Below are 16,053 nucleotides of genomic sequence, written 5' to 3'. Positions count from 1 at the left end.
TCGCTCCAGGGGAAGTGGACACCAGGCTGGTGGTACAGGCTGTGCACGGTGCCCTTTTTCTGTTACAGTTGGAGCAGGGACAATGCTCCGAAGTGGGAAACACTTTATTCGAGCAGCTTTATTCTAGCTCGAAAACCCACACGTTCTCTGCAAGTGGTCTTGTCCAGTACAGTGTTGAAAACTACGACCCTTGACAGAGAGGAACAGTGATCACCTAGTGAAGACCTGCTTGGAAGTTGTTAATAGCTAATGTGTAGTGTATGAAGCCTTGTTCCAGCGGAGTCACCCTTGGGACTTGGCTGCTGAAGTTCCTAGCATAGTGAGAATGGGTCCCACTGAACACATTTCCCAGTCTAGGAGCCCCTGCTCTAGTGGAAGGGTCATGGACAACGGAGTCAGGAGGGATGGCTTCCAGATCCTGGGTTAACAGTTTCCACCCCAGGTGGCAGCTTTGTTGGTGATCACAGGTGATCACAGGGGAGATCAATGTTGTGATTGTGGAGGCATGAGCGAAATGCAGAGTGCCTCCCAATGTGGCACAGGCTGTTACCAACAATCTCCTTCAAATGTCCTCTGACCTAGGAATGAAGCATGGCTTGGCCCCTGATGCTTTCCAGCCATTCACACAGCATGGTCACCTGGGCAGGAAGCAGCTCTGGGAGGCCAGGGCATCCAACATGGCTTGGCTTTTGCCAGCAAATAGTGTGGTGTTCACAGCCTCTGGAGGCGGGCCAGGCCAGGCGGAAGGCTTCTGTCATAAGTTGAACCATGCCAGGCACGTTCGACTTGCCTGCCTCGAGGCGACACATCAGCATCTTGGATGGGCCAGACCCAAAGGCTCTGAGCCACACCAGGGCCTGCCTGGTGGGTGATAATAATAAATAGGGTACCTCTCCCCCTTTTCATCTTCCTTTCCTACTTTCCTAGACTGGCATTTCCCACCTTGGTAATGTGAACAAATTGCTGTTTAACATCTGTTCTACGTCTACAAGTGAGTGTAAATGAGGACTTGCTGCCCCAGCCCACCTGGTGGGCTCCACAGTGTATAACCTTCTTTAGGGTGATCTGCCCACCAGCAGCTCAGATCAAGTGTTCGGTTCCTACCCAATAATGTTTCAAGAGAACTCAGCAGCCATTCTTTTGCTGAGCTGCTCAATTTTTGGCATGTGGGACCTTAGTTCTCCAAGCAGGGATTGAACTTGTACTCTCTGCATTGAAAGCAGAGTCTTAACCATTGGACCTCCAGGAAACTCCCTCAAAATCTTTTTAATTACTTCACTTAGAGGCACAGAGCTAAGAAGAGGTCTACCTGGCCTTTGACTTACTTGAGATAAAGAAGTTATTAAAATCTCTTGTTCTTTGAACACAATCATGACAGCGATAAATACGGATGTTTTCTGACCCACAGTGCCACCTTGGAATCCCAGATGAGGTTACAGTTAGGGAATGGATGACACAAACACATGCCTCCGGTTTCATTTTATTAAAAAACAAAACCAAACAAAATTTTGCAATGGAATTTCCTGGAATTCACAATCCTTTTCAAATTTTCATAATTGCATGTTTTTTGAACTTTACAGAAGAACACGGTTGCACTTATTTACATGATAGTCTTCTATATAATAAAAAGAGCCACGTTGTATGATTGAATGATTCCAATTATTATCCTTAATATCTTATCATTAGCCCGTGTGCGACAAACAGCTTCTGCTCTCCAAGCACATAGAGAATAGAATAAAGCAAAATAAAAGCTGTGTCTCCTAATAGAAGACAATTCCTGTTAAAGATGGTTTCTTTTAAACATCTGTGTATTTCAAGAGGGATATAAAGTGCTTTAGAAGGATTCAGGTAGGTGCCTGAGGTGGGGAAGAAGAAAAAGAGATTTATACAGAAAAAACAAAATGAAACCCAATAACTACACCATCTGAACTAATCATTTAAATAAGCCTGTGAGTTATATAGAAGATAATGTTTGGGTAGAACAGCTACATAATTCACTACTAAATTTTTTTAACAATTAAGAACAAACCAAAGTCCAAGTAAGAAGTTACTGGTGAAAATGCCGTGGGGAGTAACTTTGGTGATTTTGAGTCATGTGTCAAATAAAACAAGGAATCAGTCTCATAATCTGGGTATCGCAAGAATGAGTTAGGGACCATTACACGTGGGATCTTCAGACTGGCTGGGAAGACCTCAAGGGGACGCTGAGTAAAATTCTAACAGTGACGTCATTTGTTTTACAATGAAAGCACATAATCTGTGTTGGCGGGGGGTGGGGGTGGTGGGGGTGGTGGGTGGGTAATAAATCCACTGAATTTTTTTCTTGTTAGTAGGAAGGGACTAGACATTGATTTAAGATGTCATGTCTGAACTATTTCCCAATGGTAAATTCATTCTTTGTAGGAGATTCCCCCCTCAATGGAAATAATAATGTCCTACCTAAAGAGGTTAAAATAAGTTGGCTTTTCTTTTCTTTTCACATTGCTGAGCTGTCAGTTGCTGGTCTTGATCTGCAGTCTATAGAATCTGTGTCTTTTATATACTACTTGGGAGGCTCTTCCCAGAAACTAGAATAATCATCCTTCCAGCTTGTGATCATTTAAAAGAACAACACCCATTATTTTTTCAAAAAATGAATGGAATGTAACTTTTCACAAGTACAAAATTACTTCAAGTTTTCTAAATATAAGGGACATCTCACTATAAAAATAACAACCCCTCCCGCCCCTCCCCCACCTCGACATCTCTTTCTAATTATAAAATGGTACAACCATTTCAGATTACTAATGTGAACGCAGGAAGTAAATATATTATGTACACATTCAAAACACGTCAGCATCTCACACCATTTACATTCATACGAAAGAAATCTGTTTATTGAACTTCCTTTGCAATTTGACAAGAAAAAAGTTGAGATAATGTTACAAAACAATTAGGCCCTTGTCTTAGAACTCTGTACAGACATTCCAGCCAGAGGCATCTCCTTTGCAAACAGGGCAAACAATATTCTTTCAACATTTTGTGGAAGATGGGGGCTGTTGACAGAGAGATGTTCCATGGGGCCCTCCTCCAATTTTCAGAGTTTGTGACATTCCTCCGTGTTTTGACAAAAGTGGACCAAATTCTCAACTACTGAGGAAAACTACAATAAAAGGCAAATCACTACTAGTTGTTGAGGAAATGGTGACTCTCGTCCGATGAGTTGGCTGAAAAGATAATGGTGAGAATTCCAGCAGAGGGCACCCTGCTCCCTTGCAATAACATCCCGTTTAACACTAAGTACCATAGACGCCAACAGAAACACAGACGGAAAAGTCCTATGTTAATAGTCCTGCCATTGCTTCATGATCTATTACTACAGGCAATAGTTTGGTATTTTCTTCAAAAGAGCAGGATATGCTATAATTACCTAGCTCTTGTACACGAAAATTCTTTGGCTATTTAAAATCTTCACATTCTCAAAGAGAACAATATTCTGAGTTCAATAAAGCGCTCAGTTTGTCTGAAACTTTGGAGGGAAAAGGAGACTAAGCACTCGACGGTCAAGATGGTGCAGTACTAAGGCCATGGTACTATTTTTTTTTTTTCTGGATTTCATAAGAGAAATCCAGCCTGCAAGAGAAAACCCCCTAAGATGTCATTCACAGTTTCATTCGACCAAGCAAACCACCTTCACTTTTATGAGTACATTGGGAAAAAGTTAAACTAGCCACTGGAAGAAACATGTGTCCATTTGGATGGTGGACACGTGTTTGGATGGTCTTTGGTTTACACAGTACACATGGTCCCCACCTGATTTTCTCTGCTTCACCACGTCTTTCAACTTCAGTAAGGATGACAAGACCACAGATGTCCTGCCAGGCAATGACTTTAGGTGACTCAGAATGAGCTTCCTTCTCCATGGGTTTTCTCCTTCCCTCTCTTCAGACCTACAGAGCCTCTGGAGAGATGTATGTTTTTGACTTATCATTATTTTCAACAAATATTTATCCAGTGGCCAGAGACAGAATGGCTTGGTGGTAAATGCAAATGTTAACAGTGGTGCAAAGATGAGAAGGTCTTTAATCACAGAGATTTCTGGAGAAGCCACTTGATCATGAAGCATTCCAGGCAGGCATCATTTAGAGGACAGCAAAGAGAGATGTAAATAACCTCGGCAGCTCCTTTGCAGAATGAGTGGGTTTTGCAATTAAAGGACTTGATAATGAAGAGTCTACATCCAGGATCGGGATGCACTGCTTGAGTTTTGGGATGATTAATTTAGTGACACCCAAAGGCTCAAAGAGCACAGTGTGGCTACTCATCTGTGGGTCTTTATAAATTACAAAGGGCCTGGAGTCATGCGATGGGGAGGGGAGGGCAGGAAGGTAAGAGGTAAGTGATGAGACACGCATACCTGCTTCTCAGAATTAATTTATTTTTCAGATAATCCCAACCTTCTTTGCAATCAGGAGTGTTTGACTCACAAGCGTTAAACTCCTTAAGATGAACACAAGCCCCCAAAGAGCTCAGCTCCAAAACTGGAGGATGCTCACTGATTCGGGAAGAGCATCCATGTACATTCCCTGCCATCTTCTTTTCTAAGTTCCTGTGGGTAAAAGCATCCCTGTGCATGAGGTTTAGTTACTCAGCCATGTCCGACTCTATGCGACCCTCTGAGCTATAGCCCAGCAGGGTCCTCTGTCCATGGGATTTTTCAGGCAAGAATACTGGAGTGGGTTGCCATTTCCTCCTCCAGGGAATCTTCCTGACCCAGGAATCGAACTGGCATCTCCCGTGTCTCCTGCATTGCAGGAGAATTCTTTACCCGCTGAGTCATTAGGAAGCTGTATCCTCATCACCTTTTAATTGCCCTCATCAAAAGTACTGTTCAGTTCCGGCCATGCAAAGAGCACAGGGGAGTTCTGTGATGCAGAGCACCTCACAAGGAACTACGTGTCTCCCACTTTGGGGGAATGGTTTCTTTTTGCCTCTTTTTCAGTCTTGAGGAAGAAGTGGCCTCTCAGATCACTTACCAAGAGCAAGTTCTTGTGCCAAGATGTTAAGAAGCAGGAGTGGACATCGGATATGGTACAGCCCATGTGTTTTTCCAAGAAATCCTAACCCTGGGGGCCTGTGGTGAACTGAGAAGGTCACAGATGCTGGGGGTGCAAGATAACAGATTAGACAGCATTCTGGAATTGTTACCTTGCCATTATTTGCCTCGGAGACTTTTCTGGCAAGGAAGTCTTTTTTTTTTTTTTTTCTTTTTAAGGCAATAGCTGGAAGTGAAAATGAGGCAAGCTCCACTACAGAGGAAGTTAATTTGCTTTTATAGTCAACCGGTTTTCCTCATCAGAAGTGCAGAGATAGCTTCTGCCACACAATAAAAAGAAGAAAAACGCCAACAACAGGAACGACAGTAATCACAATAATAACACCTCTTCAGATCCACAAAGGTTTTTCTGTCCTGAAAGATGGGAAAAGGATGCATATGGGGGTGTTCATACAAAGAAAGAGATAGGCAATCAGACAGAGCCAGAGAAACACCCAGACAAAAAAAGGAAAGAAATCGAAATGAAAGTGTTATTTAAAAATGCTACCAGAAATGGCCTCAGAGGCTCTGTCTATTACCATAGAGGGTTGGATCCTCCCTTCACAGAGGGTGTGACTCTCTCTGTGGTTTTCTGAAAGGGTTTTGCTTTGATGAGGTTTCTTTGTTTTCAGTCCAGGTGATGCATTCAACAGACAACTAGATGCTCTGCAAGAATTTTCATCTCGACTCGATGAACGTGATGGTAGTAAGAGTCCCAAGACAGGCTGCCTGTCATCATTTCTGGTTCTGAAAGGATGTCAGCTTCAGGAATGTCGAAGCACTAACTGAACTAGCCACTGGGTACCTTGGATTGGTGTGACCAAATCCAGACCCAGGAACATGCAGGATGTTTCCATCAGAATGAGGGAAAACAAAACAGAGAAACCTCTTTGACCTGTGACTGATTCATGTTGACGTATGGCAGGGGCTAACACAATATTGTAAAGCAATTATCCCCCAATAAAAACAACAACAGAAAACCGTCTTTGCCTCCATGGTCATGATCATTGCTCAGTGATGTAAGAAAAGGTAGATGCCTTTGCTCCTTCTAACTTTCTACCTTCCCCAAGCTCTCCATCACTCCCTGCCAGGATGACGGGGTTGACATTTTAGGGGTGATCAAAACCTAGAGATGAAATCAAAATACCGATGCTCTATTCATGATCGAAGCTCAGTTCTGCCCAAAGGGACCAGCCACATGGGACGCAGCAATGCCTAGAGGGGACTCTAAATTACTCTGAGGGAATACAGATGCTTGTTTTCTTGCCCACATCCTTGGGGTTGAAGGGGGATGCTTACTTCTGAGTTGAGAGCTTGTTTCTGAGTTGCAGGGCATCATAATTCACCAACTTGAGGATGGAAAGTCACAAGCTCCTAAGACTTCTCCTGTATTGAGAAGGCCACACAGAGTCTCATATTTGGAGTCAGTATGTACCTTGCCACTTTTTCCTCCCAAGTCCATGCATTTTAGCCACAGTGATGGGGCTAGAGGCCACTGGGACTAGGAAAAGACCATCTGCAGGGGGACCAGGGGTGGAAGTAAATCTAGTAAATTACTAGAATCTGGAATTCTGTTTGGCTCCTGAGTGCCGCACATCAGCCCAAGGGTGGAAGTGAAGGATATCATTTTGTCTCAGCACCAAACCGACATGCTTTGGGTGACTTCTTTAAAAAACAAACAAACAAACAAAACTGGTCAAGGAAGTAACAGCAAATGGTCAGGGACTGGTATGGTTAAACAGGTCCAGCAAAAATTTCAGAAAGGATGGTCCGAATATTTATCCATTATAAGACAAATGGGTTTCTGGGCCTCTCATTAGGCGACCTGGGTGGGATCCAGTTCTCTCCAGTGGTAATTAGGTTTTAACCCCCTTTCTTTGTAAGAGTCAGGGAATCTTGAACGTTGGAGAAGTTCTAGCTCTGTGTTCTCCAATGCTGAGGACTGGAGCATTAGCCAGTCCAGATGGACAGCTGAGTGACTGTCAAACACATGCTCCTTTAGTAGACTCAGTATGAAAAAGAATGTCAAGTATTTCATGAATACTTTTTATACTAATTACCTGTGGAAACAGTAATGTTGGAACAAAGGAGTATATTATGGAAATTACTTTTACCTGTTTTCTTTTGCTTTTTAAAAATGTGGCCAGTAGAAAATTTGCAATTACATGTGGGGCTTCTACTATATTCCTATTGGAGAGTGCTGGTCTAGACCTTACAGAAAAATGCACATCAAGTCTGCAGATGCTTCAAGATGGTTCCCACGCCCTTTGATACTTTCTATGAGCCACGGGGGGGCCCACATCAGGGTTTCTTCTTTGGGGGTATGATCTGTGTGGGAATGGCTCTTTCCATTTTTTTTTTTTTTTTGAACGCTTTCATGCCAGTTAATTATAATTTTTTCTTAAAATTACCAAAGTCATGGGAAAATTCTTCAGAAACACATCTTGGGTAAAGGAGAACCTTCTAGACTCGGGGAGCTTGCAGCAGAACCTTCCTAGGGTCAGGTCCACAGACTCAGCTCTGCCACCTGGGCTCGTCATCACCTCGGCAGCATCTTTCAGGGACTGCTGGGCTACGGCACACACAAGCAACCAATTCCTGATCTACCTGGTCACTGGCAGGAAGAGAGAACACCCACCAATCCTAAGGGCATTTTCTCTCTGGGCATGGGATCCAATTTATATAATCCTCCTTCTCATTTCCTTTGACTTAATACCAAACTTTGTTTGGGACAAAGCTGACTGAAGGAGGGGTAGGTGGTACAGGCCTTTGCTGACCTAGAAAAAGAAATACCTTGAGATGAAGAATTCCACACTGAGAATGAGGATTTGAAGGTATCCAGAGACTGCAGACTCTGTGACTAAGTGCGGTTTTTTAAAGCAAGGCAAAATAAAGCAACTCCTCCTTGGCCTTAGAACTTCCATTATTTAGACAGTCAGTCTCAGCCACACAGGCGTGCTGAGTCTCAAAAAGCTGTTATATGTTACATGTCAAGTAACTCTGCCTGCCCAAGGTAGAAAGTCTGCCGTGTGTCATCACTCACTGCTAAAAACGGGTCCCCCTGGCAAAACGCTCATTAGTGGTCCTAAGACCGGAAGGAGCCTCGGGCATCATCTTGTTAAACACTTTCTCTTTACAGATGCTGAAGCCGAGGCCCAGCAAGCAGGCGGCTCATCTCCGCCTCCTGACTCTGGATTCAGCATTGCCTTTACTCCTCCCTGCCTTGGACACCCTGGATTTCATGACAGGAAGTGTTGGACTCCTACAGAGATGTGACATTTCTGAAGGTGGTGACCATTTTCTCTGCCTTGGCTGCCTACTTAGAAAGCATCAAATAGGAAATCGTTAAAGGTAGAGAAAAAAGAGCCTTCAGGGGTCTCCCTTGACATCTACACCGTGTTCCAGCAGGCAGCACAGTTTTACAGCAGAACTAAACTCTGTTTTTGCATGAGGATGAGTGTGGCAAGGCAGAAGGGCCTCATCACATATGTAAATAACTCGATGAGAGAAGCTTTCTTTCCCAGGTAACCCATGCTCAGCAGCATGCCCTTTCACAGATGTCGAGGTGATCCATCTAATGGTCCAGAGAAACAGTTTACACTGCCTTAGTCATTCCTGCATCTGGAGAGTCTCAAATGTATTACAAAATTGCCCACTGAAAAAATAGCACGTCTCTGTCATAGTTACAAAAAAGAATAAAAACATAAAGGGTTTAAAAACACCAGGTGGATTTTCAGGATTCATTTTGATACCTCGTTTCCTCTCCCTCTGACTTTGTCTCTCAGTCAGGAGAAACTTGATTTCAACAGTTCCCACGCTGTACTTTTTAGATCGAGTGTTCTCTACACCCCACCTCCTACCTCCCACTTGGTATCTAGACGCACTCAGGGGATCCCTGGGAAGCAGTTTCCTAAGGATTCACCTAAATCCTTCCTCGAGGTCTGGTGAGGCTGAACAGAAGTGTACTGGAATTCAGGTAAGACCTGGATGCTCTCACAGCCCCCACTGTGTTGATCCAAAGATGCTTGGATCTTTTCTAAAGCTTCCATCTCCTGCAGGACCCACTTGTGGAGGTAACAGGAGATTGTCGTAACCTTGGGGAAACCAATGCAACAGACAGTTCACTTTCAGGAAGAGTATGTGGTATCTGGTTTGAAAATTAGGCTTGGTGTCCCAGCGATGGACAAGCCCTACAGCCACATAGAATGGCGCTAATGCCCCGAGAGGGAAATTGTGATTTCAGCATTTCGGTCAAAGACTGCTAAGACCCAGAAGGATTGACGTGCCTCCCTAGAGCTTCCTTCTCAAGTCACGTGGGTCCTTAACAGAGCTGGGCAAGTGGAAGCCAGGGTGTGTAGCTGAAAAACATGAGCAGTGACCTCTGCAGATTCGGAGCTCAGTGTTGGGCTCTCTGGCAGCTGGGAGTTTTAAGACCCACTTAAAAGAATTTAGATTCAAAATGAAAGCTGGCCTTAGACTGTTTCATGGTGCTGAGGCACTTCCCAAAGCCATGCATACTTCATGCTGAGCGATCAAGGCCACTAATCTCAGAGATGGAATACAAACTGGTCAGAGCAGGAACTGATGCCTCTAAACAGAACTCGGTACAAAAGCTGGAGTGAATCAAAGGAAACACAAAGGAGTGAACATAAAGTAAACTACACATAGTCCTTAAAAAGAAACCGCCAAAGAAATCAACCACATTCCCCAAATAGGAAAACAAGACCCTGGGAAAAACTGAAATGAAACTAAGAAGCCCTCAGAGTGTCCTTTCAGTCTGTTTCAGGAACTTCTGAAGTGTGTGTCTACAAGGACATGGGAGAGATAATCAGCTTTCAGCTTCCCAGGTGCCAAGGCCAGGGCCTGCTGCAGAGATGGACAAACTGCATCCTGATGAACGTGACTTTGGATATTGCTTTGCGGTACCATTCTTGAGTAGAGTGCCCTGGAGTTGCCAAGGTGTTCTGGAGATGTGAGTGCTGGGTCCATACTTGGGGCACTCCTCCCTTCCTTCCCCTCGCGTCCTACCATCCCTTTTTTCTCTATTTGCCATTTCAAGATTTCACCTCTTCGCAGTCTTGGTCGGTGGAAAGTTCTACATCAGACAGTCCAACCTCCATCGCCATGATCAGTGAGATATCAGAATCACTGCTTATAGCTGGCTCCTGCTCACCTGAGGGGGAAACAAAATTCATGGTGAACACTGAGCTATGTCTTCAGAGGCTTAATACAATTGCCTTTAATAACAGTTCATTGATGCCAAAGTCTTGGTGGTGCAGTGGCTAGCATCGCTGCCTTCCATTTCACTGAAGCCCAAGAGAAGGTATTAGGAAAATCAGCTAGTTTGTAAAAAATAAATACATAAAAAAAAGTCTAGTTATCTTCTCATGCTAAGTGTGTGTGTGGTAAGTCACATCAATTTGTGATCCCACAGACTGTAGCCCACGAGGCTCCTCTGTCCATGGGATTCTCCAGGCAAGAATACTGGTGTGGGTTGCCAGGTCCTCCTCCAGGGGATCTTCCTGACCCAGGGATCAAACCCGCATCTCTTATGTCTCCTGCAGGGGCAGGTGGGTTTTTTAACTGGGAAGCCCTTCTTACACTATGAAAAGATGTATCTTATAAGTATATATCTAAGGAGGAAAAAATACACCGAATATCTCTAAGTAGGGCAACAAAGTCTATATGGAAAAGCAGTTGAACGATTCACAGATGAAACGACTGATAAATGTTTATAAAATTTTCAAGAATATTAAAAACATGAAAAATAAGATCAAAGGTATATGTCACCCTGGGGAACTTCCTGGTCTAGTGGTTAAGACGCTGCACTTCCATTACAGGGGCACTGGTTTGATCCCTAGTCAGGGAACTAAGATCCAGCACACGGCATGGTGGCCAGGAAAAAAAAAGTATTATGTCATGCTGGGAATATTTGTAAAAAATTCACTGAGGGTTGTATTCTTAACATACAGAGAACTTTTAAATAAATAAGAAAAACTAAGAGTCCAGCAGAAAAAAATCGGTAAAGGTTACTGTTATACAATTCACAAAAGAATGCAATACAATTGACCAATAAATATCAGGTAAAAAGGAGCTACTCCTTTTTGTTATGAAATCTTCACTCTTTAAAAAAGATTGTATTACAGTTAAGGGTACACTGCGGTAGATATTTTGATCAACTGCATTCAGAACTGTGAAATTTTCACCCTGTAATTTCATTTCCACAGTATATTACAGAGAAATAATCAGAGATGCAAAAATATCCATTTAAACATTATTTATAGCAGCAAAACATTGCAAGTAACAAAGCCTAACAATAAAAAATATCTCAGTAAGCTATGTTACTTCTAAAAGACAATCTTCTTGTTGTAATTATTAAAGTGATGTTTCCAAAGAGTCTGCATTTACAGAAGAAAATGCTCCCAGTAAATGAAAACAGAAGTAGCCAAAGCTTTATGTGGAGTGAAGTCAACAGAGAAAGTTAACTGGAAGTAAGAAAGCTGACAGTGTTAATAAGAGTTGTCTCAGATTTGGGGATTTATAATTATTTTCTTTTCTTTAAAAAATTTACCTTTACTCCTAAACATTCCTCAATGAACATACATCATTCATTCACTCAACATATAATTGAGTCCCTACTACATGCTAAGAATTATGCTAGCTGTAGGGATATAGGGGTGAAAATGAGGCAGTTTCAGTCCTCAAGGAGCTTACTGTCCAGTAGGCAGGCAGACCATTGACTTGTCAGTTACACCCCAACATGATAAGCTCTTTGTTGTCAGATGTGCCTGGTGTTATAGGAGGTAAGGGGGCTGCGTAACCATTTGCTGAGTCTAAGAAAGCTTTCTACTGGGTGCCATGTCTAAACTGAGTCCTATGGGATACCTTGTATTTCAGCCAGATGAATGAGAAGGACGAATCTTTTAGGCATTAGCAATAGCATGGTTCACCATCTGAACCACCAGGGAAGCCTATAAGGCAGCTTTAAAACCAGAAGATCTTATATGTTCCATTACCCTACAGAAGAAACATGCAATTAAAAGACCAATAAAATATCTAAGTACTAAAGAATGCAGATTTTTGCTCTCATAATCACTGATATAATTTCTTCATGTTGAGGTACAGTTAAGAAAAAATAAATATGAGTTTCATGAAGGGCAGTGAATTTTCAAATGTTTAAAAGGAGACAGAGAACTGACAAAGAGTTATGGTCTTAAAAATCAGTTTTAGAGAAATGAAGTGTCTCACAGGGGTTGTAGCCTACCTAAAGACTGAGATCTAAAATGTTTCCTAGACCGAAAAGTGCATGAGGTTCACATTAATACAGACAGATCAATGGGTAGAATAAAACTTTGGAAACAGATCTTGGCTAGAAGTATTTAGCTTTGTCAACGGTGGCATTCAACAAATATTCAGGGGACTTCCATGGTGGTCCACTGGTTAACAATCTGCCTTGCAATGCAGGGGACACAGGTTTGATCCTGTGTTGGGGAACTAGGATCCCACGTGCCATGAAGCAATGCAACCTGAGCACTGCAACTAGAGAGTCCATGATCTGCAACGAAAGATCCTGTGTGCCACAACTAAGGCCTGACTCAGTCATAGAAATGAGTAAATATAAAACAACACACGCACACAGATATTCAATAAAATTAGTCATGCAGAAAAAAGGTGAAACTGGATCCTTGCCTCACACCATATACATTCTAGGCTGGCTAAATATCCATGTCTACATCTCTTGATGTATCTGCATCTACATCTCTATCTATACCTATGCTGTGCTGTGCTGAGTTGCTCTGTCGTGTCCAACTCTTTGTGACCCCCTGGACTGTAGCCTGCCAGGCTCCTCTGTCCATGGGACTCTCCAGGCAAGAATACTGGAGTGGATTGCCATGCCCTCCTCCAGGGGATCTTCCCAACCCAGGGATCTAACCTGCGTTTCCTGCATTGCAGGTGGATTCTTTACCAGCTGACCTACCAGGGAAGCCCATCTTTATTTTGCGTGTGTGTACTTCCTTCTCATTTATCCTCTTCTCCAGAGCCATTTGGACCTTGCATCCCTGACCTTTGGGGAATTCTGTGATGCAAACTGGGGTGGTTCTCCTCTTTCTCACGTCTGCTTAGCGCTTGTTTTCTCCGCATGGTTATGCTCTCAGTACCACCTGGTGGAAGCTTTCACTCTGCAATCGTAGTGAGCAGCTGGCAATGGATTTGGACAGGACACAATCTGCACAGCCAGAGGCAGAGGATTGCTCTGATTTTTAGATCCACTAAGTCACTGATGCTTTATTCATTTCTTTCCAGTTGCCCAAATTTTGCCAGGGTTTCTTCTTACATTTTCCCTGTCCATGTTGGAAAATCCATTTGCTATTGCTTCTGTGGAGGTTTAGGAGTACCTAGAAGTAATTTCATGTCCATAATGAAATAATTTTCAATTCAATCCATACTTTTTACTCAGTGCTCTCCATAAGCATCACTTTTCCCCTTGTGGTTCAGACGGTAAAGAATCTGTCTGCAATTCAGGAGACCCGCGTTCAATCCTAGGGTTAGGAAGATCCCCCGGAGAAGGGAATGCTACCCACTCCAGTATTCTTGCCTGGAGAATTCCATGGACAGAGGAGCCTGGCAGGTTACAGTCCAAGGGTCACAAAGAGTTAGACATGACAGAGCAACTAACACTTAAAATTATATTTATGAGAGCTGGGATCCTATCTTACTTTAGGAGACTGTAGTCTCAGCTATAAGTAATTATACATGTTACTCTGTATAAGTCACTTTCTCCTCTGGGGCTAAAGTTTTAAAATCTATAAAATGAGAGTTTGTACATCTAATACGTATATTAGATGTCTTTCCAGTTGTTACAATTTCTTGTGTATCTGTTGATGCAAGTCTAGCACAGTGCCTCAGACATGGTGGGTGCTCAATAAATAATTATTTAATAGAATTACCAGTGATAAAGAGTTTTAAGTTCTTCTTTTGCAATAACTCTGCAACATGCTGTTTTCTACTAAAAAGTTTTCTCTTAATAAAGAAGAAAGTCTGCTACTGTATATTTAGTACAAGTATGCACTAAATGGGAGAACTCACTACCCTGAGGTATAAAGAAAACGGGAATATTCTTATTCCTGGAGATAAAAAATGAGGGTTAAGGATATGGAAGCAACGTTCAGTTCAGTTCAGTTCAGTCGCTCAGTCTTGTCTGACTCTCTGCGACCCCATGAATCACAGCACGCCAGGCCTCCCTGTCCATCACCAACTCCCGGAGCTCACTCAAACTCACACCCATCGAGCTGGTGAAGCAACGTAAGTGTCCAAGATAGACGAATGGATAAAGAAGATGCGGTATGCTTGTACAACGGACTACTGCTCGGTCATGAAGAACACACCGTTGCCATATGCAGCAATGTAGACTGGGAGGGTGTTATGCTGAGTGAAATAAGTCAGAGGGAAAAAGACAAATGCTGTACAATAACACTTATGTGTGGAATCTAGAAAATACAACAAACTAGTGAACACAAGAGAAAAGAAGCAAACTCATAGATACAGAGAACAAACGATGGCTGCCAGTGGGGTGAGGAGCAAGATAGAGCTGGGGGAGTGGGAGGCACAGACTCATGTCAGACAGGCTTCGAGGATGTAGTACAATACAGGGAATGTAGCCAATATTTTGTAATAGCTGTAAATGGAGTGGAGCCATTAAAATTGGACAAAAATTAAAAAAAATTAAAATGAGGTCTATGTTGTAGAGATATATCCTCCCCCTTCCCACCGCCTCCCCTTTTGCATCTGCCTCCTCCTCCTCCTTGTTCTTTTGGGCAATAGTCCATGAATCAATCCAGCTCATAAGAAGCCAAATATTAGAGCTCACAAGTAAATTACCAGTCAACCAAAGAGCTCATCATGAGTGATTCTATGGCTTTCAATAGAGCAAGTACAAAAAGCACAGATGAGAGCTGACTGGTACACGGATAGTTCACCGTACCTGCAGCTTCTCACCGTCACTCCTGTCTTCTCAGCCACCAGCCTCAGCAGATTTCACGGCTTCATTCTCACTATGGTGCTTTCTTTCTAAGTTGGAATGTGTGAATTGAAAGAAAAAAGGGCCGTGTGGACTGCTATAATTATTGGCTGTTGAATTTATGATGCTATTTTGGAAACTGACTGTCCTGCACGGCCCTAGGCAAAGATAAATTCAAATCAATACAAATAGAGATTTGCCAAAAAATGGTTCAGTTTTCATGATGGGACATTGCATCAACCACGGTATCTAATCATTTTTTCATTCCAAAACTTTAAAAAATGATCTGAAGACATCTGAAATTATTCTTTGGTCTGTGCTATGGTTTTAATTGAACTTGGTTTGTTCCATAATTTTTAAAAACAGAATTTTTTCTTTAATTGAAAGAAGAAAGTTATTAGTCATTTAGTCGTGTCTGACTCTTTGCAACCCCATGGACTGTAGCCCGCCAGGCTCCTCTGTCCATGGGATTTCCCAGGCAAGAATACAGGAGTGGGTTGCCATTTCCTTCTCCAGGGGATCTTTTTTGCCCTGGGATCAAACCTGGGTCTCCTGAATTCCAGGCAGATTCTTTACTATCTGAGCCACCAGGGAAGGCTCTCTTTAATCAAGGCAGATGTTTTAATTTGAGACCATAATAGTACAAATAAAAATCTGACACTAAAACATTTAGAAGGTTCTCTGTAGGTGGAACTAATTCGGGAGTATAAAATAACTGCTAACAATAAAAATGTTCACTGAATTTTACCTTCTTTCTTGCGAAAGCTAATATAAAATGAATACAAAAATAGCATTGGTCTTTATTGATTTCTCACAACAACCCTTTGATGTGTGGGTATTATTATTTCTATTTCACAGATGAAAAAATACTTAGTCCATTGGACACAGCTGCCCAATACTACTAGACACTCTTCCTTTCTTCTCTTGGTTTCATATGACCTGCTTAATATTTTAAAAGATC

At 42.5% G+C, this 16,053-nt stretch overlaps 1 protein-coding gene across 2 annotated transcripts in view; it reads right to left on the bottom strand.

Annotated features, from left to right (window-relative positions):
• Positions 1-1,464: 1,464 nt before the first annotated feature.
• The window catches only part of RNF150 (ring finger protein 150), a 284,272-nt gene continuing 269,683 nt past the window's right edge, over positions 1,465-16,053 (bottom strand). For both annotated transcript variants that reach the window (XM_055405717.2, XM_055405719.2), the window contains one exon: positions 1,465-10,247. In XM_055405717.2, the coding sequence (XP_055261692.1) occupies positions 10,129-10,247 (119 nt within the window). In that variant the 3' untranslated portion in view covers positions 1,465-10,128. The remainder of the gene's footprint in view (positions 10,248-16,053) is intronic.

The sequence above is a fragment of the Moschus berezovskii genome, chromosome 19 (genome assembly GCF_049115385.1).
Source record: "Moschus berezovskii isolate FMDL1 chromosome 19, NW_MosBer_1.0, whole genome shotgun sequence".
Taxonomy (NCBI): Eukaryota; Metazoa; Chordata; class Mammalia; order Artiodactyla; family Moschidae; genus Moschus; species Moschus berezovskii.
The sequence above is the reverse complement of the archived record's forward strand: the minus strand, read 5'-3'. Positions and strand labels throughout refer to the sequence as shown.